The following is a 25,480-nucleotide window of genomic DNA, read 5'->3' as shown; positions in this document are numbered from 1 at the left end:
CACTTCCAGGGCCTGGGGGGGGGGTCGTTGTTCTGGTTTTTCAAACACACCCTACGTGCCTTCCTAACTCCTTCCGCCTCCTCTTTTCCCTTTTTTTCAACGACTAAAAGGACTCCAGCCCTCCTGCCGCCCACGCCCCCCCCCAGCCCCGTCCCACCGGGCCCTAGGCCGCCGCCTCGTACCCCCGGCCCGGCTTCCGCTCGCCGCGTCCCTCAGGAGCCGCTCGCCCTCCCCCGGGCCGCCGCGGCGCCCAGCCCGCTCAGGCCGGCGCTCGGCCGCCCCGGGGCGGGGGCCAGGGGCCGCGTTCCCGCGGCGCCCCAGCGGCTCCGAGAGGCGCCCCAGGGCCTTGTGGGAAGAGCCTGGCCATTGGCCGGCCGCCCCCCGCGAGAAGCGCGGCAAGGATTGGCTCACAGCGGAGCGCGTGGGGAAGGGGATGCTGTTGATTGGCCCGGCGGCCGAACGGTGTCACCGCCCTGCGTGATGCGGTCACGGTGCCGCCGCCGCGCCCTCTCACCGCGGTTTGAATGTGAAGCGCAGCCGGAGCTCTCGGAGCCGTCGCTGCTGCCGCCACCGCCGGGGGGAGTCGCCAGGTGAGGCTGAGCCGCGCCGCCCGGCGATGCTGGCGGTGAGGCGGCCCTACAGCCCGGCGGCCCGCATGGCCCGCAGCCGGCGCCACTCCGCTCCGCGCTGGGCTCGGGCGCTGGGCCCGCGGCGCAGCGAGAGGCGCAGCTCACCATGCTGGGGTGCTGCGGCCCGCCTCCCGCAGTTCGCGATTGGCCCGCGGCCGCTGAGGCTGAGCAGTGTCCTCCCTTCACTGGCTTCTGCTGCCGCCAGTCTGGAGGTGGCGGGGAGGGGGAGGGGAGCAAGTTAGTCTGAGAGCGGTCGGTGCCGTTCGGGGCTCCCCCGCCGCGGCCGCCAGCCCGCGCTGCCCCCGGCCCGGCCTGGCGGGGGTGGGCGGGCGGGCAGGCAAGCAGGCCTGCCCCTGGGCCCGTCTTGCGGGGGCCGCAACCGAGGCGGGCCGCCGCCGCATGAGGCAGCGGGAGCACCGCCGCGGGGGAGGCGCAGTCTGGCGGCGGCGGGCGGGATGGAGCGGCCCCGACCCTCGGATAGACCGCCCGGCTGCTTCAGGCCGCACAGGCGGCGGGGATGGGACCGGGGAAGCGCCGGGGTGTGCTGGGCTGAGGCGGCGGGAGGGGACTGGGGCGCCCCCGTGGCAGCAAGAGCGGGGACAGCCCCGCTGGTGGCCGGGCCTGCAGGGCTCCTCTCCCCGTCCCTGCTGAAGGGCTCCCGGGCGGCCGCCCCGCGTCACGGGTGGCCTCGCCTTTTGGTCTGCAGGGAAACGGCGTGAGTGGGCCGTCGGGGGGGTGTGATGGGGTCTCGCTCCTGCTCCCGTGGCCAGTCGGTCTCCCGACCCCTGCGGTTTGGTGAAGTGGAAAGTGAGTGTAAAGATCCTGCGTAGCAGTCTGGTGTAAAGATAATCTTTCCCATAAAATCCGGACCATAAACATCCTTAGACATGTCGATGGTGTTTGGTAAGTGCTGTAGTGAGTGAATGCAGGAACAGAGTTCTCTGAAGTTCTTCACAGTGTAAGACTTGGAGGACAGCCGCTTTTGGGGTTTTTTTTTCCGTAAGTGGTCTGTCATTAATTTGACTAAAGTAGTTAATGCATTAAGCACATTTTATGGGTTTTCTTCTGGAGACGTGGTCTGAAAATACTCTCATTTTCTGTGGCCTTTTCAGGAGGCATATCTCACAACGTAGTAAAAAGCATTGTATCACTCTAGCAAGTACCACCAGTTTTTTGTAGTGGAAAACAAAAAACATTAACAGAGGAAGAGAAGAGAAGGAAATAAAAGTAAGCAGGTAGCAGGTGAAAATATTTATCCTTTTGTATGAGGGATTGAGTAATGGATTCAAATCTTCATGTTTGGCCTTCAAAGTAAACTCACAGTCAGCTTGAGGTGTATATTTTTTAATATGGGCCCCTATATTACATATGTATGTGAGGTATTTGTAAAAGGCCATTCAGTTTCCCATTTGATTCAAGTTTAGTCTTCATAAATGATTTCTGCATGGGTTTGCACCTCAGCCTCACAAACTTCCCTGGAGCAGATAATTTATATTTTTTTAATTCTGAAAGATTTAAGTATTAGTTTCAACATCATAGTAATGATGCACGAGGCCGTTTTGTAGAACAGTTGAGCCAGCTATTATTGGTGCTGTTTGCTTATGCTGTACTTTATTGGGATTTTGTTGGTTGATGTGAATTGGTGAACAAGACTTAAGACGAGTAAACCCTCAAAAGGAAGGGGGATGAAACATGGGAGGCAGGACTCTAGGTGGATTTTTACTTTTTGCAAAATATGTTGGGATCTCAACTACTCATTAACGTTCATTTAATTCAGGAGGATACTGTTGCTGTCTCTTTTAATGATACAGGTGCCATAGTTAAAAGTAAAAATTGTGTCATTAAAACTCACTGCCTTTGCAAGCGTGCTTAAATAGTTTAAATATAGTTTATATTTATTGCACTGATAATCAACATAAAACAAATCCAAAGTGGGACAGACAAATTTCAGTCTATCTTACTAATTAGAAACTCCAGAGAAAAAATGGAAATCTTTGCTTCCTCATTACTTCTGTAGTGAGGGAACTGTGCTGCTGGTGGTAAGAAAGATGGGCAGAATTGATGATGATGTCCTGAGCAACAACATGTCCATTAAAGCATGTCTTGCTGCTGTTTTAGTGTTACTGTAATTTTAATTATTCCAATTAAAGCTGTGAAGTTAATATATCACTGTGATAAGTATGAGAGTGTGTGTGGGAGGATTACTAGAGAGGAGTAATTTAGACTTATTGCACAGAGTCATTCTGTAATAAGCATTGCAGTTTAAATTAACTCCCACCCTAATCTAAGTTAATTTTACAGGGTGGACAAACCCTCTGGCTTTGTACAGTCTTTTGTCTCTTTATAAAAAATTAATTTTCTGTTGAGAGTTTTCTTTGAGTATTTATTTTTAAATGAGCCTTGACTCTCCAATACACTTTGAATTGTTCTGTTTACAATTATGTAGGGCAGGACTATTCAGCTTTTTCAACCAGGAACAGGTTTCTGGGGCTGACAGAAGTTCTCAAAAGCAAAAATGAACTCCTATTGTCCTGAAAGGGCAAGAGATCATCTTTTGGCTGTATCTGGTTCATGGTTTGCTGGATGTGTGATCCTGCTCTACGAGTTTGGTTTCAATAAACTAGACAATAGCAGTTACCTGTAGTTGAAGAAATGGAACGTTTTCTATTTTGTGCTTGGTGCACACTAGCTGGTGTTTTATTGGATGAGACATATAAGACAGGACCATGTTTTGTGAGGTATAGTCAAAAAGAGCTGATGTGTGTCTTCTGTGGAATCTGGTTTTACATATGTGTAGCTTATAGGATAGATTTTCTGATATGTATTTATAACAAAAGTACTTGTGGGTTTTAGGTTCTGCCAAAATGGAGCTCAGTGATGCCAACTTACAGACTTTAACTGAGTATCTAAAGAAAACGCTAGATCCAGATCCTGCTATAAGGCGTCCTGGTAAGTGATTCTCATGAGTGACCAAAAAAGTTTAGTTTCTTTTTGGCTCTTCTGTCTGTGTATAGCAAATTCAGTGGATGTTTATGCAATAACCTCTTTGCAGAAGTTCTCAGTATCCTTTTAAAACAAAAAACTAATGAACGACGGATATAAATATAAATTTATTTTGTTTGCTTTTTGTAATTTTTTTCCTTGTATTCCTGATTTTTTTTTTTTTTTTGTACAGTTGTACAAATTTAAAACAGTGTTGTCATTCTCAATAAACCAGGATTTACTTGTAGCAGGTTATGGCTTTTAAAAACAGTGAGGAGGCAATATTTCCACATCCTGCTTTGAATTGAGAGCTTTTGTTAATAGCAAAAGCGTTAAAGAACTTAGTAGTAAAGAAGCTACGGTACTTTTTGTCAGACTTGTTCTGTATTTCTGTTCTTGTGAAACTCTGGGGAAATGTTCATGTGTTGATTATTTTAAATAGACACTTGAGGAATCATAGGACTCCCATTAGAAAAATCAGTGCAGCTTTTGCTAACCTTAGTATATTTTCTTACAGCGGAAAAGTTTCTTGAGTCAGTTGAAGGAAGCCAGAATTATCCATTGTTACTCTTAACGCTGCTGGAGAAATCACAGGAAAATGTCATCAAAGTTTGTGCATCTGTAACATTCAAGAACTATATTAAAAGGAACTGGAGAATTGTAGGTATCCTAGTGAGTAGTTGTGCTAAGATTTAATAATCCTTGTAAGGTACTATCAGATATTCTGCAGTAACCTTGGAGAATGTGTGTATGTCTGTACTCTGTGAAATAAAGTAGATGATTCAGAGAACAATCACAAGGTGTAATTTACTGATGAGGGACTAAAACTTGGACTGTTGGAGTCCATTCTGTTAAAAAGAACTAGAGCTGGGTGATAAAATGATGAACAAATAATTTTCTCTAATATTATATGCATATTTTGCAGAAGCACAATATTTAAAGCTCATTTAACTAGCAGTAATATTATTTAAACTAAAATGATTGTGAAGTGTCTATAGACATGAGCTGGCCAATTTGGCCTGTATCTATTGTCATAGTGTTACAAACATTTCAGGCCAGCTCTGCAGCTGAAAGTGATGATACTAGCTTCTCTTTCATGTAAATGCTTCTGGGGCATAGAATATTGTGGGACAGTTTATTTTGGTGGCCTTGTCAGTTTAACAATTAGAAGTATTTGTAGACATCAAATAGAAATATTGCCATTTAAGCCCATTTTATCCTTTGTTTTGAAGAGGTCAGAAACATTTTTGATTCAGAGCTTTCAGCATTCATGAAATTTAATTTACAGTAGAAAGTATTACATTTGAGAGCTCAGCTCCTTCAGTGATGAGAGGTTTTAATTGACAATATTTATATTTTGTCTCACTGAAAGTACTGTTTGTATCTGAAAAATATCAAATGTATAATGTTGCTTTACTACAGGGAAACTGGTAAGTATTTCATCATTGCATCTTAGCTGGTACCTATTTACAAATTTGCATGTGATTTCTCCCCACACACACACACTAATATTAAGAAGCTATAGCAGTCCTGGGTCTGGTTATGTTTGATAAGATCAGCGCATTCAGTCTGGCATGAAATTTCTAGAACTTTGTTTCTGTAATACTGTATTCTCAGTCATTTCTCCCAAATTGCATCTTTATCTGTAGTATATTGTAAGTAGAAATAGTGTTCTGTTATGGAAAAATTTGTAAGTGGCTTCCTCTTTATGGGTTGCTGATGTAATTCAGGATGAGATTTTGTTTTGGAGTAGGTGGAGATGCTATGTAGTAAGTGCATCCAGAGGACCATTATGATTGCTATGTGGCTTCAAGCACATTCCAAAATTGAAGCTTTCCTTTCAAGAGCAGCTGTACGAACATAAAATACAGTCATAAGGCTAGCTTACCTAGATCACATGGTTTAATTTAGCAGCCTTGGACTTGACTGATACAAAGCTCAGTGGAAGTAAAAGGGTTTTGCTTACTCAAGGACGTCAATTTGGTAGAGCCTGGAGAGCTACATGTACAGGGCACTTCTGGAGAGAGGGAAGAGTTTGATTTTTTTTTTTAATTTATTTTTAAAGTATCTACAGAATACTCACCTATGTGCTGCCTCTCACGTCTTGTAAAAAGGTCTCATTTCTTTGAAAAAAATCTCATAACTAACTACACGGTAGGATTTGTTGTTGCTGATCACCATCTTTGTCCTCATCTATCTAAATGCGTAGCAGTGAGTCCAGCCTCCCTACATGGAGCTTGCCTAGTACAGTTATTGCTGCCTTTCACATCATAAACTTGTAAAGCTCAGGTTTTAAAGATCATCTTGTTGTGGTTTTTAATGTATATGTAATGATTCTGTACATTCTTCTGATTCAGTGCAATCTGATAGAAGCAGAAAAGCAAGTTCTTTGTGTCTTATTTTTTGTAACTGCTTGTTTAGAGCTAGGCATAACTCTTGAAATTTGGAAATTACTAAACTTTTTTTTAAGTTTATGGGAAGATTATGGAAGGGAGGTAAGAAGGACGGTAGTAGTGCCATCTGGTTTAAGCATCTTAAGATCATTGAATTATTCTCTGGAGGTGCTGACTGCTTAATTGCTGGATCATTTCTAGGTTTCTGAACTTCGGTGCTGTCATCACAGATAATGTGACTATCACTGCTGTCACTAGTTGGTGACAAGCCTCGTTATTATTTTATTTCTTTAGTAGAAATTTTGTAATTTACTACCACTTGGCACTATTGACTGACTGGACTTTGAACTGATTGATATTTTGAACTGATTAGATAACTCTTAAAAGTCGATGTATGGTTTTGATGGTGTAACCTGCACCCATCTTCATGTACAGTTTCTAAAGTATGGCTTGAGGCAGCTTGCACAAAATAAATCTTTTAGGTTGGCAGAAGTGAGGACAGAGGTGTGGTTTGGTGTGGTGGAAGAGGAGACTATTGGTTAAAGTTACGTATGGTATTGGCATATGCACCCACCCTTATTATGGCTGAATTGCGCATTTGAAAAGTCACTGTTGGAGAAGGAGAAAACTAATTCAAGATTTTACAGAAAGATGTAATTTCTTTCAGCTTTTTTCAGATACTACTGTCACAGATTCATTGTAGGCAATATCTTTAACAGATCTTCTTCTTAGTTTCTTTAACTATGTAATAGTTACATGAATCAATATAAGCAATTGGTTTCTGAAATACTGATATTTGCCCGTTGCCTAGAGTATGCTGATATGCCCATGACTTAATTATTGTTTTAATTTTAGGTTGAGGATGAACCGAACAAAATATGTGAATCGGACAGGATAGCCATTAAAGCCAACATAGTGCCCTTGATGCTTAGCAGCCCAGAACAAATTCAAAAGCAGGTAATATGTCAATTCCTGGTTATGTCCATGAGAGTTTTGGAATATTTTAAGTATGTCTAGAGGCTCTGGTTATTGGCAGAGCTCAGTTCCCTTACCAGTGAGGTCATCCCAATCCAAGTAACTTGGAGTATATTGTCACAGCTACTTCTGCCTACTTTAATTTATTTTTTTTTAAAAAAAGGCAATTACGTTATAGCTAAGTTCTAGCATTAGGCAGTTAAATATAGTAATTCCAGAAAGTGAGACTGCGTGTACACATTGGATTTAAAGTGAGATTTGTTTATTTGTGGTGAAAACTAGTAGATACTTAACCAAATGATTTTTTGAATCTCACACGAATAATAAGCATTTTCTTTAGATATTTGCAACATCTGGCATGACTGCTGTGTTTTTTGTAATGAGGAGCCTGCTATTATATCATGTAATGGTTATGTTTCCTTTCCAGTTAAGTGATGCTATTAGTATTATTGGTCGGGAAGACTTTCCTCAGAAATGGCCAGACTTACTGACAGAAATGGTGAATCGCTTTCAAAGTGGAGATTTCCATGTCATTAATGGCATCCTTCGCACTGCTCACTCTTTATTTAAAAGGTACTGGAAATAAGGGAGTTAGTATATGGATTGTAAATTTCTGTTCAACTCTAAATTCTTACCATTAGACTTAATTTTGTAGATTTACAAAGTCTACAGTTGTGACTTATGCTTATGCTTATTGACTTTTTAATAAGAATTTAACTGGTGGTCAAATCATACACCTTGCATGGTATTGAACTATGTTGTTTATTTCTTGTTTACCTGACAGTATTTGTTTCAAGGTTCAGCACAAAAAAATTAATTGTATGCAAGTTAATTTGGTAATAAATGTGAAGACTGTATTCTATTTCTCGTGTATTTCTCTTTTGCTTGTCAGGTACCGCCATGAATTTAAGTCAAATGAATTATGGACAGAGATCAAACTTGTCCTTGATGCCTTTGCTTTGCCCTTGACAAATCTCTTTAAGGTATTTCTTTTTGAATAATTTCTGAAACAAGTTTAGCATTCTGAATTGCTCGTTGTGAATGCCTGCAAAATGAAAACTTAGGAATAGTTGCTTTGAAACTGTTAATGAGGTTCAAACTAAAGCCATGAAGTGAGACATGACAGGATCAATAAAGGGAGGAAAAGGAACTGTATTTTCTGGTTTAAAAAAAAAAAGTTACATGACACTTTTCAATACCTCCTGTCAATGTGGTTTGTCTGTGTGTTACTTGACTGAATCTTATGTCTTTTTCTAGGCAACTATTGAACTTTGCAGCACACATGCAAATGATGCCAGTGCTCTGAAGGTTCTCTTTTCTTCTCTCATTCTAATTGCAAAGCTGTTCTACAGTTTAAATTTTCAGGTGAATATTCTAATCTTTTGCTTTGATCTCACAAAACTGTTATGCTCTTATTTATAGGATCCATTTGAGGCAGCCTTTAAGGCCATGCTTTATCACAAAAATAAAAGTTGACAGTCTGCATCAACGCTGGAGTAAAGGCACAGTAAGGATGGGGTTAATTAACGTGTTAGCTTGGCCCTGTCTAAACAAAAGTTCAAGAGAGCCTAAGCTCTTGTTGTAGCAAGGAGGTGTTGTACGGGTAGCTCTCTGAGTATGAGCTTTGAAAGACAGAAGTCAAATGCCTGAGTTTGTACTCACTGTGCTCCTTTATAAATATGTCTGTACTGACATGAACTCAGTCATGTAGATGACAGTCAGGTAAAACTAGTAGCTCTACAGCACTACAGTAGCAAGTAATTCTGGTAGCAGTGTGGGGTTTTTCATTTTGAAATCAGATCTAAATTTCTAACATTATTAAATAAATGCACTATATGAAAAATAGTAAAAAGATACTTTGCTGAAGTGACATAGACTTAGTGTCTCAACACAAACATAAATCTGTTGTGATGATAATGCCTTGATTGCTTGGGCTGTTCTTCCATATTGGGCAAAAGATCAAGCTGGAGTTAAAAGGGAGGCTTGTGCTCTCTTGTTCTGAGAGTAAGAGGCAATAAGGTTCTTTCTTTATAAAACTGTAGGCTGTATGGGGTGTAAGCAACTAGTTTATTTGGAAATAGTGTATTCCAAAGCCTCTGTCTAGAGGGTTTTTGTTTGGGAGGAGGAGGGGCTAATGTTTCATCTTGAAGATTGTTTTCCACACTTTGTTGTCCCTCAGTAGATTATAAGGAGGATACATACTACTTCCAATGTAGATATGTTATCTAAGCAGTGCAATCAGAAACTGAAATATAGATTTATACTTTTTCTTCACAGGATCTTCCCGAGTTTTTTGAAGATAACATGGAAACATGGATGACAAATTTTCATAGTCTTTTAACTTTAGATAATAAACTTTTGCAGACTGATGTAAGTACTGCATAAACCTCCTGGTTTGCCTCTGTGTAGTGGAGAGGGTTGACTGAGAACTTAGGTCCAACTGTGACAATGCAATGTTTTCTTTGCTGGGTAAACAAAGGAATAGAATTCCTATAAGGCAATGGGGTTTAAGATAAGTTGCCCTGTTGTCTAAGAAATCTGAGGTCCAGTTCTTAAAGTTCTACCTCAGTTGCAGGTATACCCAGCTGTGCACAGAAATCAAATTACAGGTAGTCATCAATGGGTAGATTCTTTCATGGACACCTACTGAAGTAACCTGATCATTAGAGAGTCACAGTGCTCAAGTTTTCTGTACCTTTAACTGGTTAATGCACTATGTTTTAGAAAACAGGGTATCTTAAAGAACTTGAAACTGTTGGACGTAGAAGGCATGACATCCCTAAGTACTTTAGTTTAGCATTTGCTGACTTTGTATAATTATAAGAATTAGTTTCACAGGTGAAAGATGATACCAAGTCATCAAAGCTCAAATTAATTTTGTGCATGCTTTCTGCATTTTAAATGCTGATGTCTTCCAGATACAGTACAACAGTTTGCCACACGATGGAGCCAAAACAACTCTATACATTTCTTTACAATACCTAGGGAGGCATGTTAAGTGTATCCTGTGCTATAGTTTCACGGTTGTTTTAGGCTAGCATTGCTGCTAAAAGAAGTTTTGCTGCTCTTCTCTTGTGTCTGTGGGCTGTTGCCCAGCACAGACATTCATGGAGCTGTGTGCTGTGCTGAGTCAGGAAGTGATATGCATTAAAACTGAAAGAGGGGGGACAGAACTGGGGTGGTGTTTGGCTGTTGTTTTTTTTTTAATTCCAGCTCAATTTCCCAATTCACTTTGGTTTGTAGCTCCACAAGCATCTGTGCTGGTATGGGCAAGAGGAAGGAACTACTTTTACAATTAATCCAATTTAAAGTAGCAAGATAGAATGTTGTCTAAGCATATTTTTTCAACAGCTTGTGTTATCTTTCTCCTACTACATTTGTAAATTAATTTCGTGTCAAACTTTATCAGGACTAAATGAATTAAAATACATAGTACTTTCATTTGAAATGTAGGTATGATTTATAAATTGCAGTGCAGTTCCAGTACAAATCAGCAAAATACAGTAATTCTAGGGACATGAGGGGGATTTCTTTCACCTATTTAGAACATGGTAAAATAATAGAGTAAATATTTCCTTAAAATATGTAGATACTTTTAATATTAAAGTAGTGTTGAAGTTTGGATGTTTAAGTTCTTAGTTTTGTTTTATGCGAGGATGAAGAGGAAGCTGGATTACTGGAGCTCTTGAAATCACAAATTTGTGATAATGCTGCTTTATACGCTCAAAAATATGATGAAGAATTCCAGCCCTACCTGCCACGTTTTGTAACAGCAATCTGGAATCTGTTAGTCACAACAGGCCAGGAAGTGAAATATGACTTGGTAAGTTGTTATAAACTGATCCTGTCAAGTTTAATAATGAATTATAAATTGGTCAGTCATGCTAAAACTGTATGTGTTCTGTTTGTGTTGTTCTAGCTGGTTAGTAATGCAATCCAGTTTCTGGCCTCAGTTTGTGAGAGACCACATTACAAGCATCTGTTTGAAGACCAGAATACATTGACAAGCATCTGTGAAAAAGTTATTGTTCCCAATATGGAATTTAGAGGTAACTTTTTGAGACTTTGAGTTCTCAAAGACACAGTAAAATCTAACTGTAATTATGATATGTGGACTAAGAATGGAGGATTGCCTCTTGTGTACTTTAGTACTAGATCCAAAACCAAGTTTCTAGAACAGATTGCTGTCTTATGGGCTTTGTAGAATTGTATGAATATATCTAATAATTATTCTGTCTTACTGGGATCTCAAATTGAAAAGTATAGGAAGTCTAGTTCATGTGCCACCAATAACTTTTCATGCTTAAAGTGGGTATCAGAATAATTCAAGGAGCCTAAATAGGCATGGATATCAGGCTTACTAAATTGTAATGTGTATTTCTCCAAGTTTTGATGGGCTCGTATTGATCCTAGTATCTAAAATGTGGTGAAGACGTATTGCAGTGATAAGAAGCTTCTCTCTCTTAAGTCTATGACTCTGGAAGCCTCTTTAAATACACTTAGTGTTGAACATGTCCTACCTTTTTTCCTTTCTTTCTTTTTTTTAAATCAGGAATACATCAGCTCATGAGTATGAAAGACTAATTGGTGGGGCAGCAGCAAGCTAAACAGGCTGGTCTGGCTGGATATTTCTGATTAATTTCTGCTAATGTTATAGAAAAGTACTTGAAAAAAAATAGCAAGTTGATAATAATACACCTTTTTACCATAAAAAACAGAGATCTCAGTATTTAAACTTCTATATATTTTATGTTTGCAGCGGCTGATGAAGAAGCATTTGAAGATAATTCTGAAGAATATATAAGAAGGGATTTGGAAGGATCTGGTAATCCACAGATTTATACTAAGAATACTTGGTCTTTAAATATAGCTCTAAAGAGATGAAGCAATTTACTGAAGCTTTTCTAACTTTTTTTTTTAATTGGGAAGGTTTCCCCCCCCCAAGAGATTTTATCCAGTTTTTGATCAAGTTTACTGTCACAATGTGCCCATCACTGTGTCTTTTTGTTTTGAACAATGTTTTTGTAGGGTTTTTTCCTTAATTGGATTGGTATGTCTCCTGCACTGCACGCATTCTCATTTCAGCAAATATAGCCTGTAAGTCAATGCTGAATAGTGGCCACAGTTGTGCATTTAGTTCCTATGTGTAGAGTTTTAAATAACATGGAGAGACTGTGCCTGTATTTAGTAGTCTGTCATGTTTAAACTGAAATTCTGACCGGTGTTGCGTACAAATCTGTGATCAAGCCAGCTGGATGCCAGCCAGCCCTTGTATGCCGGCACTGTGTTCAAACCAATACAGTAACCGTCCTAAAAACACAGTGCTGTGCTAACAAAACTACTTGATTTTCTGGTTGTAGCTGTCTGGTCTTCAGCCAGGTCAGAGCACAAATGAACCAAATCTAGATCTGTATGACAATTCTGTATATGCTATTCTGTGCCACTAACAGTTTACTGACTGACACTTTTAGATTAATGATACTTCATAATAGATTTAAGAAATTACTGTATGCTTGCTGTGGAGGACAAAAATTGGAGGAAAATGTTTTTGAACTTTTTTCAAGCAAAAATTTTATCATTCTTATCTAGGATTGCTGCATTTTAGGTATTTGTGAAACTTTTATTTGTTAGCTACTGCTGCTTTTGAGAATTGAGGCAAGAAGTATTTGTGTTCTTCAGAGATTACTTTTTAAATGCAATAGAGTACATTTCTATCAACTTGCTTAATTTTCCTTCTGTCACTTCTGTTAGTATGTTGTATTAAAGGCCAGCTGACTTTCCTTGTTTCAAGATGGGGAAAAAAATGTTTACAGATTTTTATTTATTTATGTATTTAATTACAAAACTGTACTGATTCAGTGTGGTGGGGCAGCAGCGAAGCACCACACAGCAGCTTGCTCATTCCCCACCCTGCTGCAATGGGATGAGGGAGAGAATAGGAAGAGTAAAAGTGAGAAGACCTGTGGATAAAGACAGTTTCAGTGAAAGAAAGAGGAGGAAAAGAGAAGGGGGGGAGGGGGAAGTCAATGACTCACCACCTCCCACAAGTAGACTGAAGCCCAGCCTGTCCCTGAGCAATGGCTACCTCCCCAAAAACCCTCTCCCCTCAGTTTTTATTGCCGAGCATGACATTATATGGCATGGAATATCCCTTTGGTCAGTTTGGATCAGCTATCCAGGTTGTGTCCCCTCCCAGCTTCTTGCGCACCCCCAGCCTACTCGCTGGGAAGGAAAAAGAGAAGCCTTGACACTGTGCAAGCACTCTTCAGCAACAGCCAAAACACTGGGGTGTTATCAACAGTTTTAGTCACCAGTACAAAACACAGCACCATATGGGCTGCCACGAAGAAAATTAACTCCATCCCAACCAGATTCGGGTGCATAATTGTCAACGTAGTAAAAAGCCTCCCCCTGCATGCTTACTGAAACTTTCTTTAGAGGGCAGTAAAACCTGTGAATACGCATGCGGTATTGGTAGGTGTCCATTCCTCTTTTTGTTGTACAAATAGTCCCTATTATGACAGTAAGTAAAAGACTTAAATGTGTTCTTGCACATCAGTGTGGAGGATTGCAATAATTAACATAAGGTGTGGCTGTAACTTGAGAAGCTGTGTATCATTAATATATTTATTATTATGTTTATTAATATTAAAAGCTTTATACTTTCTCATCTCCAAAGAGTCTTTGGTTCTCATGCAGATATTGACACCAGGCGCAGAGCAGCTTGTGATCTAGTCAGAGGCTTGTGCAAATTTTTTGAAGGGCCTGTGACAGGGATTTTTTCTGGATATGTTAATTCTATGCTGCAAGAATATGCAAAGAATCCATCTGTTAACTGGAAGCACAAAGATGCAGCTATTTACCTTGTTACGTCTTTGGCATCCAAAGCTCAAACACAGAAGGTACTTTTACATTCTATTCATTTTAATCCATATGCATTCAAATATTATAGTGTATATAAGAATTGATGCAATTAATTTTATGCTGCTTCAGAATGGGAGTAACTGTATTTGTAGTAGTTTAATGTTGATGAGGTTAAAAGTTGTCCATTATAGAATCCTGTCACAGTTGGTAATTTGGTGGTATCTGATCTTCAGATAGATTGGGTAGAGTCAACAACCATGTGTGACCACTTGGCAGGTCTTATTAACATGTGCGAAGCAGCCATACAAAGAAACAAAATTAGCTTGGGTCTAGAACCTCTGAGCTTTTAAATGGTACTGAGCCAGAGTTTGTAAGCCATGGAAGGCCAAATTTAGCTTTACGGAAGATGATCAGAAGTGTTAAGCAGACTAGAAGGAATCTAAGTGACTCTTAAAGTTCTTGTCATTATATTTCCCAATGTTTCCTGTTACTTTTGAGTGTTTATGATTTGGACATGGCATGTGAATGCTAATGATGGCTGGAAATGGATCTCATTACTTGTTTGGGAGAAAGCAACTAATAGGCTGGATACATTGAAAAGCCACACCTGAGCTAAACTGTATTTGGAAACAGTAGCATTGTATCAAATGTCCTACAGAACAGATTTTAATATACTAATAAATATTTTAAATGTTATTACAGTTCAAATCTTAGTGGCTTTACAAGGCAGATTTGAGGCAAACATAGTAAAACATGTTGTACAGCATCTTTATGCAATTTTGCTGGAGGTTCCCAGTCTTTTCCTGAAACTCTAGTTGTATACTGCTTCACAGCAATTGCTAATAATAGTGAGGCGTAGTGTGAACCAGAGTCTTCTAGCAATTAGAAAACTGCTAAGTTGTACATCTTTCTTTTTCTGTGCTATCTAGTGGCAAATATGGGGTAACATCACTTAGAACACTTGATTGATAAATATCCATCTGAAAATCCTGTTTTAAAAATTAGTTGCATTTTTCATGAGAGAAAACTAAGTAGTCATTATTTCGCTGCTCTAATTCAGAATTGGAGTTTGAGTCCTAAACTTTTCCTTTTTAAAAGGCCTATCACAAAAAAAGTATCAAGTTAGTAAGATGCTGATATCTTCTATCTAAAATTTTGGTTGATTATTACTGTGTTACGTGCTATTATTCCTCAATTCTGGTTGAGGTAACTTTGAACCTCAATAGTGCTACAGCTGAAACCTAAACACTTAAAACATTAAGAAAAAGAAGTTGGATGGCTGTCTGCTAACGATGCAATTTCAACAATTTCATCATGTGCCTGCATGCTTTAGATTCCTTTTATTAAAAGCACATAAAAATGAGTAAGAAAACGAGCTGAATGTCAACATCTAAAACCAGAGTTGGTTTGTTTTTTGTTTTTCTAGCATGGAATAACACAAGCCAATGAACTTGTTAATCTGACAGAATTCTTTGTGAATCACATTCAACCTGACTTAAAGTCTGCTAGTGGTAAGTTAATGTTAATTTTGATATGGCATTTTTTGTGATAGATCTGCAACCATGACAGTGACCATTGTTTCTTAAGGCTCAAGCACTCATGTATCAGCATAATCTGAGACAGAAGACTGTTAACACCTGGCACATGGGAAGTAATTCAGATTTGTTTGGCCAGCAATGAATCAGCTTTTAAACAAAGGTGAATTACCACATGCTATCTGCAAGATCAGAGCATGTACGCACATGGTTACTACATGCTTAAACTTGTTGAACCAAAGTAATTTGATTTCCGTATTTGAGACCTTATGGCAAACTTCAATGCTACACAAAACTCTGAGAAGTTAAAATACTAAAGGCTAGGTCGTAGCCTGTATCAGCCCATATTGATGAGGTTACGGATGTCTAGATTTAAGCCACATAATTTATTTTATGCTTCAGCAGTTATTTTAACGATATTTGGAATGAAGTGGGTTGTCTTGGCATATGTAATTGGAGGCTGTTAAAATCAGAGCCAGAAGGGGAAATTTCACGTGAAAGAGTTGGACTGTACACTTAATGGTACTGGCGTGTGATTTGTACCTAAAACTGATATTCTGTCTAACAGTGCCCATACAGAAATGCAGAAACTAAGCAACATAGAAAAACATTGTGTGTATTATTTTTGAGGGGAAAAATCATGACTTAATGTCACCTCTATGGGGAATATATGTTCAGTAATCACATTTATATGAAAAGTATCAACAAAATGTGCATATTTTTCTATTGCAGTGAATGAATTCCCTGTGCTAAAAGCAGATGGTATCAAATATATCATGATTTTTAGAAACCAAGTAAGTTTTTCTTTTACTTTCATGGTAAAAACATATTGTAGCTTGTTACTTTATACTTGCCAAGCCTAATTTATCTTACTTGGCCATATGTTAACTCAACAGGTGTTTGATAGTCATATATAACACTTCATGCTGAATTTTTAGTTTTGAAAGTAACTGATATTGTTATAAATATCCAATTAACATGTAGTCTATATGCTATCCATATGCTGTGGGAGCACCGAACATCTTAGCATGCTTACTTCTGTGACACACTCAGACTTTTTCAAGTGAATGTTAGTCTAAATATACTTGATTGCTCGTATCATTGCAGTAGTTGTTAAAGAGAGTACAGCAACTTTGTCCTTTACCTTTTCTGATTTGTGAGACGCAGTAAGAAAATATATTGAGGAGTATTTTTAAATTTTAGATTACCTTTATTCATCTCTTATGAAATATCTGTGGGGTTTTTTTAAAGCTTGATATTTTTTTAATTGCCTGTTAAGACAAAGTAAAATTAAAAAAAAAATATACATTAGGAATATATGCACTTGCAGATGATCAAATGTAACATTGATGTTTGGGAGAAGTACACAGGCGATGACAGAAATAGGTACCTCTTGGTTGTCAAGGTGTGATTTAGCAACTGGAGGAGCCTTCTAAGATTTCTTCCTCTGCCAAGCTTTCAGTTTTGTAGCTGATGAGCTCAGAGTGGTTATGCTCTAGTGTTGAACCATCTGTATTTTTATGTAACTTATGTGTAATTTGTTGCTATTTTTTTGTAGGTACCTAAAGAACAACTGTTGGTATCTATTCCTCTCTTAATCAATCATCTTCAGGCAGAAAGTATTGTGGTCCACACTTACGCAGCCCATGCTCTTGAAAGACTGTTTACCATGAGAGGGACAAATAATACTACCCTGTAAGTTTTCAAGCAGAAATAAATTCATCGCTACATAGGTTTTGTCCATTAAGGATGAGAAATATCTGTAGAGGATCTTTTATTTCTTAGTATTACAATATTGTAAAATGTTTGTGGTTTGTTAATGATGAAAGATATTCAAGAGCTGTGTTTTACTTAACAGCATTACAGCTGCAGAAATGGCACCATTTGTAGAAGTGCTACTAACAAACCTTTTTAAAGCGCTGACGCTTCCTGGCTCATCTGAAAATGAATACATTATGAAAGGTAAATGCTTTTTGAGTTCTGCAATATAAGAGTAACTTTGTTAACTTGAGGTAAAGCCTTGTAGTTACAGGCTACTGCAATTTTTATTTAAAAACCTAATTTATCCAAACATGATAAAAGAGGTATGCGCAGCCTGCAGTTATTTACTAGGCTATATTAAGTCATCTTTGACTAAATTTATGGTAGCAAAGAGAACCACTAAACATAATGGTATTATGACAAATTATTTCTCAAATGGTAGTCTTCGTAGTCAGGACAGCTACATGAGCAGTGTCAGTAGGAGATCTGAGTGGGTAATGGCTAAGATTTGAAACTTGGCCAAGATAAATTATGGTCTTTGTAAAGTTGCTTAATCTTCTGTGCTCCGTCTATAGAATGGGAATAATGAGGCTTTGCTTTATCCTTTGTCATGATTGTGGATTGATTGCTCTTGCAGCAGGTGCTCTTTCTTACTGTACCTAATTCCTTGGATCCGATTTAAGAGTAAAAGGTAAAGGATTTAGGCATATGATGGATGACAGAAGTGTATGTTTGTCTCCAGAAGATAATACTTTCAATTTATTTGCAGCCATCATGAGGAGTTTTTCTCTGCTACAGGAATCCATAATTCCGTACATCCCTTCTGTTATCACACAGCTTACACAGAAACTGCTGGCTGTCAGTAAGGTAAAGAAACAGGCTATCTGAGCAAAATGTTCACTTTTTACCTTTTAGAGCAGTCTTTCTAAAGATTTATGTATACCTTGTTGTTTGTGTTCTGTTAGAATACTGTAAATTGTTCAATATTTTCTGACTAAAATAAGTTAAAACAGCCTTCCAGTGAAGTACTGTCTTTCTTTTAGGACATACTTTACTTTTAAATCATTCTCCCCTGCTCTCATCTGAAACTTGGAAACAGCGTATGAAATCTTTTTGTAATACTAGTTTGTTCTAGTATAAATGTTCGCTTGTGCAGGGGTCACCATTACAATAATCTGGTTTTCTCACAACTCCTTTATTCTTTGTTCTTGAAGCTTCTGAGGCTAATACTAAATTTAGGCACTGAAATGTGGGATTAAATTAAATAAATTACCCTCCTGCTTTTGGTGGGTAAAAGTGTCTTAGTTTTTTGTTCAGGCTGGGCTAATATTCTTAATCATTGACATTAGGGAATGCTTTAGAATACCTTCATCAACTATCGAAAAAACTTCTACTATGTATAGTTTAAACTTAGCTGCAGAGTATAAGAAGTGTTCAATAAAGAATTGACTAGACACTTATAGGATTGAAAAATAATTTTTTTCCAGCTTTTGTCATACTTTTAACTGCTTGCTAGTTTATGTAGAGCTTCTGAAAAACACTTGTTGTCTTTAAAATATTTATAAAAACCATCCCTCCTTTATGCTTTAAAGGCTTTTATGTTTTCTTTTATCTACAGAATTAATTTCATTAGCATATGAATAAGTAAGTCATAAGTATCCTTATTCCCAATTGCTAGTTTAGACTTCAGTTGAAATAAAAAATATATTTTGCTAAGTAAGTGACCTGGCTGCAAGTTTGGGTTGATTTGTCTGTTTATAACTTGCTTTTAGAATCCAAGCAAACCTCACTTTAACCATTACATGTTTGAATCAATATGCTTGTCGATAAGGATAACATGCAAAGCAAACCCTGATGCAGTTGGAAGCTTTGAAGAGGCTTTGTTTATGGTATTCACTGAGATACTACAGAATGACGTGCAAGGTAAATTAAAATCAGTAAGTGCTTGTGCTCTCTCTCTACTATACATGGTTGCTATGCTTTACCTCATGGCAGTTTTTTGGTAACACAGGAAATTCAAGTGAGAACGCAGCATGTTCACAGTCCTAATAAACACTTTTAGGAAGTGTCTGGATTGTTCCAGAGGGTACATCAACTGTATTAACTTACTTTTAAAACAAACTATTTTTAAAATACCTGACAATCACTACTCAAAAGCCTTTTATTGTTGTTCTTAATTATATTGCCTTGTTTCTAGTAGTTTGTTTTCCATGTTCTGAAACATTAACAAATAGAGGAAATAGAAATTGTATACATACAATGCTTGCAAATTTTGGGAATAATTAAATTTGGGAAGTGACAGATTTCTGCAAGGTTTTATTTGTTGGAATCTTTGTGTTAATATCATAAAATTGTAGGTTCAGTCAATAGATATGTGGTTCCTAGGAACTGACAGTGACCGTATTTGCTGAATTTGTAAATGCCATTGTTTCTTTTCCAGAATTCATTCCATATGTGTTTCAAGTGATGTCCCTACTTCTAGAAATGCATAAAAATGAAATCCCATCATCCTATATGGCATTGTTTCCTCATCTACTTCAGCCAGTATTATGGGAAAGGACAGGAAACATTCCTCCTTTGGTCCGACTCCTGCAGGCTTATTTAGAGCGGGGTGCCAATACAATAGCAAGTGCTGCTGCTGACAAAATTGTAAGTTGGATTGATTGAGTCACAGTGTATACCTCTAGGCATGTTGATTTAAGATTAAAAATTATGAGGAACTTTTTCCTTTAGTGAATAGCAGGATTTGTGCAGAATTTGGGCTTGTACTTTAAATTAATGGTGCTTATGTAGAAAGACAAAAAATACTATGAATGCAGGCTTTTTGGATGCTTTTCCGTTATGTGGATAAGATAAATCCTAGACTGTCATGCTTTTGTCCATTAAGATGTAAAATTCCTGCACTTAGTTTTTGCAAGCAGGTAAGTTTCCACAATTTTCCTGTCTCGTTTGCCTCATGTTGAACACTGTGGATCAGGAAAGCTCTCAGATGTTCTGTTCAGAACAGTCTTGAGAAGAGTGAGTGAGGAGAGCCAAAATGTTGGGAGAGCTGAGGATTAGTGAATTCAGTGGGAGATTTATTCTGCATACTTAACTTCTGTTATTTCTGCTGCATGATCTGCTATAGTCAGACTTGATTAGACAATGACATTGATGAAGCAGACATGCATGTTCAAATTGGCTTTGGTGTTCATTTGATCAAGGTTAATCTTAATGCTCAAAGGAACATCACTTGGTCCCGATAGAAATCTGTCTTCCTTGTCCTTAACTGCAGGAATCCTGTTTTAGGTTATGAAAGCTTTTGCCTTTGTGTATGTCTTAGATGATAAGGACCAACTTTCTGGTAGGTCACATATCAAGAACTGTTGTATAGAGTTTTATATCTGCTTTGCTTACAGCCTGGATTGTTAGGTGTGTTCCAGAAGTTGATTGCTTCTAAAGCTAATGACCATCAAGGATTCTATCTTCTAAACAGTATTATAGAGCATATGCCTCCGTGAGTATGAGCTGAATTTACATTCAAAACTAATTTCTGTAGACTTTAATATTTGGTATGTTTGTACACTTCATAGTTAAATGTTTAACAACTGAAAAATGTCACAGTTATCTGTAAAATAGATTTGAACAATTCTATACATGTTTTCTGTGAAGTGACATTAGTAAAATCCTAGTATGAATTGAATAACTATTCTTTTAAATTTCCAGTGAATCAGTTGACCAGTACAGGAAACAGATCTTCATTCTTCTATTCCAAAGACTTCAAAATTCCAAAACAACAAAATTTATTAAAAGTAAGTTCCTTGGTATATGAAAAGCTTCAGCACCAGTGATGCCAACAGTTTAGAACATGCAGCTGTACTGAATAAGTATCCTATCATGTCCTGTGATTGTGCAGATAAAGGGATACTAGCAACTCTTAACATCAGTGACTTGCTTCAAATTATTTGTGTAATCAAGGGTGGCATATAGGGCAGTTGCCACTGCAAGTGACACCTATTTCATGAAAACTGAAGGAATGGAACTAAAATAGGGGAAAAGACTTGTGTATTCCTCTTACTTTCTTACTCTGTGTGATATCATTAATTATCTGAAAGTGTCTCCATTTAATCCTTAACTAATACCAGCAAACTTTCATGGAACACAATAATACTGACCACACTTTCTTTTGTTACATGTAGTTGTGTGTTATTACTGTTAAATAGTCTATGCATTTGTGTCATTCTGCCTTTGTGTGACTTAAGTTATTGATAAGGTTTTATGTTAAACTAGCAAAGCTGTGACAAATTTTTGAAATACATATTCTGGTTATTCCCACTGTAACAGGAAGATTATGGTCATACTGATTAAATTATTTTAATGATACTATCACTACACAAATTATGCAATGTCTGTTACTTAATCCTATAAAATCTGATTAATGCCACCTGCTAGGAGCAAGAATGATAAGATTGCTTATAATGGTCTTCCACAAACAAAATTTAAGTGGCGCTTTTAATGCGTTGCATCTGTGCTCTGGTACAAAGGCCATGCAAAGGGGTTCACAACTGCTCTGAAAAACTGCATCGCATGAAGTTTTTTGCTAAAAAGCATTGAAAAGTTCTTTTGGTCCTTGATCCGAAAGATTTGCAAATAGCTTTTCTAATGCTTTATAACTGCTGTAAGGGGAAACAGGACTGAATCTTTTCTTAGTTGTCTTATCCCCACGTTTTAGTGTGTTGCAGTACATGAAAAGATCAGCAGTTGTTAGACAAACTTCAAGGCAGCAAGTCAATGCACTTCACTAAAACTGAACATTTATAAAGATTGCCATTTCTATCCCCTTGAAAAACTTGTTAGAATGTATTTTGCTGCTGACTCTAAAGCTATTCTTTTGTTTCCATGTTAAGTTTTAATTTGACCTTTTTCTTGTTACAGGTTTCCTAGTCTTCATTAACTTGTACTGCATAAAATATGGGGCATTAGCTCTGCAGGAAATATTTGACAGCATACAGCCAAAGTTAGTATGATTATTTTTTTATTATTATTTGACTGCTGTGTAATTTTTATCTTTTAAAGTAGGAAATAGTTGTCTCCTTTAGCTAAAATTACAAACTGCATTTGTCACTAATTTGACTAGCCAAATGTTTCTTCTAATGTGGTTGATTTATTTGTCTAGCACTCTTTCTGATTTGCTGCCCACAGTTCCTTGTTGATAGTTCAAGATATTAATCTCCTAAGCAGATCATTAAAAGGAAAGAGTGATGTTTTTATTCTCCCTTTGTGGAAAGCTTGTATGCTTAAATTTCTACCAGCCATCTACTGTGACAGGGCAGCATCATAACAAATTATCTGGTTTTCTCTTTTTCCTAGTGCTTCATATTGTTTCTAAGGCTGACAAGGCTTTCTAATACTTTTTCTTTTAATGTCATAATAGGATGTTTGGAATGGTTTTGGAGAAAATTATAATTCCTGAAATCCAGAAAGTGTCTGGACAAGTTGAAAAGAAAATCTGTGCTGTTGGCATTACGAAAATATTAACAGAATGTCCTCCTATGATGGACACTGAGTACACCAAGCTGTGGTATGTAGAACACTGCTTCAAGTTCTGTTAGTGAGGCTATTTGATTTTTTGAAAATGTGAGCTATCGTCAAAATATATTCTTCAAATAAACTCTGTGATTTCTTCAGGCCTGCTATTGTTACAATGCTGAGTTTCAGGCTTTTCATACCACTTGCTTTTCTCAACAAATAAAACTGTATTTTCAAAGCAGATGCCAGAACTGGTTTGAGATTTTTGTGATGGAGATACCACTGGCTGGGCTAGCTAGGACTGCATTTAAGAAAGTACACTACTTTCTTTTAGCTTGTATTCTTTCTGAAAGCCTAGGCCCAGTTTTGACTTATAACTGTTCTATTAGGCAGGAGACCTGAGCATAGATACTTATAACCTGATGGAGAAACTTTAAGATCTTAGCTTGACAGTAGAATTTTGGGGAAAGCTATCTGGGAAGGTTGTAAGCCAGTCTAGCACTCTAGGATGTCAGGTAGTCTGAATTTAATGACAATAACTGGATCCCTGAACTAGAACTTTTTTTTTATGTGCTTAGAGGAAAGGTGTAATCTGGAGAAGAATTGCTTTTCTTAGGTATGTTTCATGAGAATTTGACCTGATAAAAAATAAATATATTGTTCATGCTTTTAATATGAGCATCTACATTGTGCCTGTAAAATACACAGATCCACAGTTCAAGTCCAGCTTAGATTGGGCACTTACAATTTCAGTAGCTATGCAAGTACCTGCAAGGGCTACAATGTAAAGGGTTCTGAGTAATTTGAACATTCTTGTACAATACACCCTGTCCTGATGTATTTTAAGCACTCTGATTTTATCCTCCCCTCTTTACATATAGGACTCCTTTGCTGCAGGCCCTCATTGGCCTCTTTGAACTGCCTGAGGATGACACTATCCCTGATGAAGAACACTTCATTGACATAGAAGATACTCCAGGATATCAGACTGCATTCTCTCAGCTAGCCTTTGCTGGAAAAAAAGAACATGATCCTGTAGGTCAAATGGTGAACAATCCTAGAATCCATCTGGCACAGTCTCTTCACAAACTGTCTACAGCGTGCCCAGGCAGGGTAGGTGACTTTCATGCATGGCATGCTAATGCTAAATTATACAGAGAAGAAATGCTTTTTTGATAATGGGTCTCTTTTGCTAATGTTTGATAATCAGCAAAATGAAGTATGTTGTAACCAGAATGCAAGGTATTGCTCTCTTTTATTCTTTAATGGAATATAGCTTTTGTAAGTTTTTTTCCCGAGTAACCTTAGAAAGGCTGTACTTTCACATTACTTCAGCAATAAGCTTAAATATGCCATTTCTTAAATGAAAATTTATCCACTTGTCGTTATATAACTAATACTTCTCTCCAGTTCAATTGTATCTACTCAGGAAATTTCAGGCAACTCATGTTAAATTAAACAAGTTAAGTTTACAGTTAACTATTTTAACCCGTAGCGTCTTTGTTTTGTTCAAGATTTTGTTAAGTAAAGGTTGCCTGAGAGATCTGATGTTTGCTGCATCCAAATATCTGCTTTAATACCTGAAGGTTTTCTCTACTCTCCTTTCATATTTGATTCAGATAAGTAGTACGTAAAACTCAGCATCAGGAATTGTAATTCCAGCAACTGCTTTCACAATGAAAAACTGCTGCTCTCAGGATGTTGTTTGACTTTGTACCATATGTTGACACAGTGATTAACAGGATATAGCAGTAGTTTAATGTATACACACATTGACACTTCTGCTCTGTCATATGTTTTAAGGTTCCATCAATGCTGAGTACTAGTCTGAATGCAGAAGCGTTGCAGTATCTCCAAGGATACCTCCAAGCTGCAAGTGTGACACTGCTCTGAATTGCATATACTCCACAAGCAAGATCAAAAGCTGTTTTGTTATACAGAAGGTTGACACTGACTTTTTTTATAGCAGAGCTCGGACAAAATGAAAAATGCTACTTGAAAATGTATTGCAGAATCCATCTTGTAAAAGATAAATGTGGCTTTAAGCAGAAACTGAAAGAATTTGGTGGTTTGTGTACTCATAGATAAAAGGTGGCTAACTTCCATTCCCAGTTTAATTTCAAAGGGAATAGTCATAGCGGTTTGTTATAGGGTTTATTTGAAATCTGCATCTGCAGTGTTTGGATAACATTTTGAAATGTATGGAGAGCACTGGCTGTAGAAACTCACTTCAGTCACTAAAATTCCTTTTCATTTTGATGTTGTCCTTTGTATTTCTTTTGTCTTTCCTTAAACTTTATCTAAATTGTGAATAAATAAGAAGTACTTGTTTAAAATGCCTGTCACTGTGCGCTTACTGTTTTAGAAGAATGTAGTTGGTTTAAAAAAAGATAATGCTTTAAACTTAGGATAGAATATAAAATAGTGGGACTGTGAGGATTTTTCTTTATCTTAAGTAATAGTTTAAATACACTGTAGGATCATACAGAGCAAATCTAAAGCTTTGGCAGAAGATCCAAAGCTATTATCACTCTTGATATTCGTCAACAGGTGCACCCCTTCTCTTTGAACAAGACATGTCAGTATAGTGCAGTAAAAGCAAGTAATATACCCTCTTAGAGCAGGTATCAGTCTTCAGGTGGATTCTTAGTGATGTATTAAAACTGAAGCAGTGATCTTAGAGTTAAGTTTAACTCGCATGTTCTCCCTGTCTCCTCGTAAATACACTGATGAGGTTTGGTAGCCTTGAATTCTAAGTGCATGAGTTTACCTTGTAGTTATGGCTGTTTAAGTGACTAGTGAAATGCCTGAGCCTTACTGTGTTCTCAGATGG

The 25,480-nt window shown here is 37.9% G+C and overlaps 1 protein-coding gene across 1 annotated transcript; it reads left to right on the top strand.

The window, feature by feature from the left end:
- The first annotated feature begins 448 nt into the window (after window positions 1–448).
- CSE1L (chromosome segregation 1 like) lies at window positions 449–24,983 on the top strand. Its single transcript, XM_072879125.1, has 25 exons — window positions 449–590; window positions 3,483–3,578; window positions 4,129–4,271; window positions 6,860–6,961; window positions 7,407–7,552; window positions 7,872–7,962; window positions 8,237–8,344; window positions 9,257–9,349; window positions 10,635–10,802; window positions 10,899–11,028; window positions 11,739–11,804; window positions 13,679–13,881; window positions 15,270–15,354; window positions 16,111–16,172; window positions 16,937–17,073; window positions 17,237–17,340; window positions 17,909–18,006; window positions 18,912–19,062; window positions 19,580–19,788; window positions 20,538–20,635; window positions 20,845–20,930; window positions 22,054–22,135; window positions 22,553–22,699; window positions 23,529–23,760; window positions 24,451–24,983. The coding sequence occupies exons 2-25, from the start codon at window positions 3,494–3,496 to the stop codon at window positions 24,538–24,540; spliced, it is 2,916 nt and encodes a 971-aa protein (XP_072735226.1). The 5' UTR covers window positions 449–590; window positions 3,483–3,493; the 3' UTR covers window positions 24,541–24,983.
- Window positions 24,984–25,480: the final 497 nt, after the last annotated feature.

This window comes from Ciconia boyciana, chromosome 14 (assembly GCF_034638445.1).
Source record: "Ciconia boyciana chromosome 14, ASM3463844v1, whole genome shotgun sequence".
NCBI classification, from domain to species: Eukaryota; Metazoa; Chordata; class Aves; order Ciconiiformes; family Ciconiidae; genus Ciconia; species Ciconia boyciana.
Note: the sequence above shows the minus strand (reverse complement) of the source record. Positions and strands in the feature narration are given on the sequence as shown.

Bases quoted from the DNA above. Each gene is read 5' to 3' on its own strand.
- CSE1L (XM_072879125.1), top strand. From the start codon at position 3,494: ATGGAGCTCAGTGATGCCAACTTACAGACTTTAACTGAGTATCTAAAG. The intron at 9,350-10,634 runs GTAAGTACTGCA...GTTTTATGCGAG, and splicing joins ATAAACTTTTGCAGACTGAT to GATGAAGAGGAAGCTGGATT. The intron at 18,007-18,911 runs GTAAAGAAACAG...ACTTGCTTTTAG, and splicing joins AACTGCTGGCTGTCAGTAAG to AATCCAAGCAAACCTCACTT.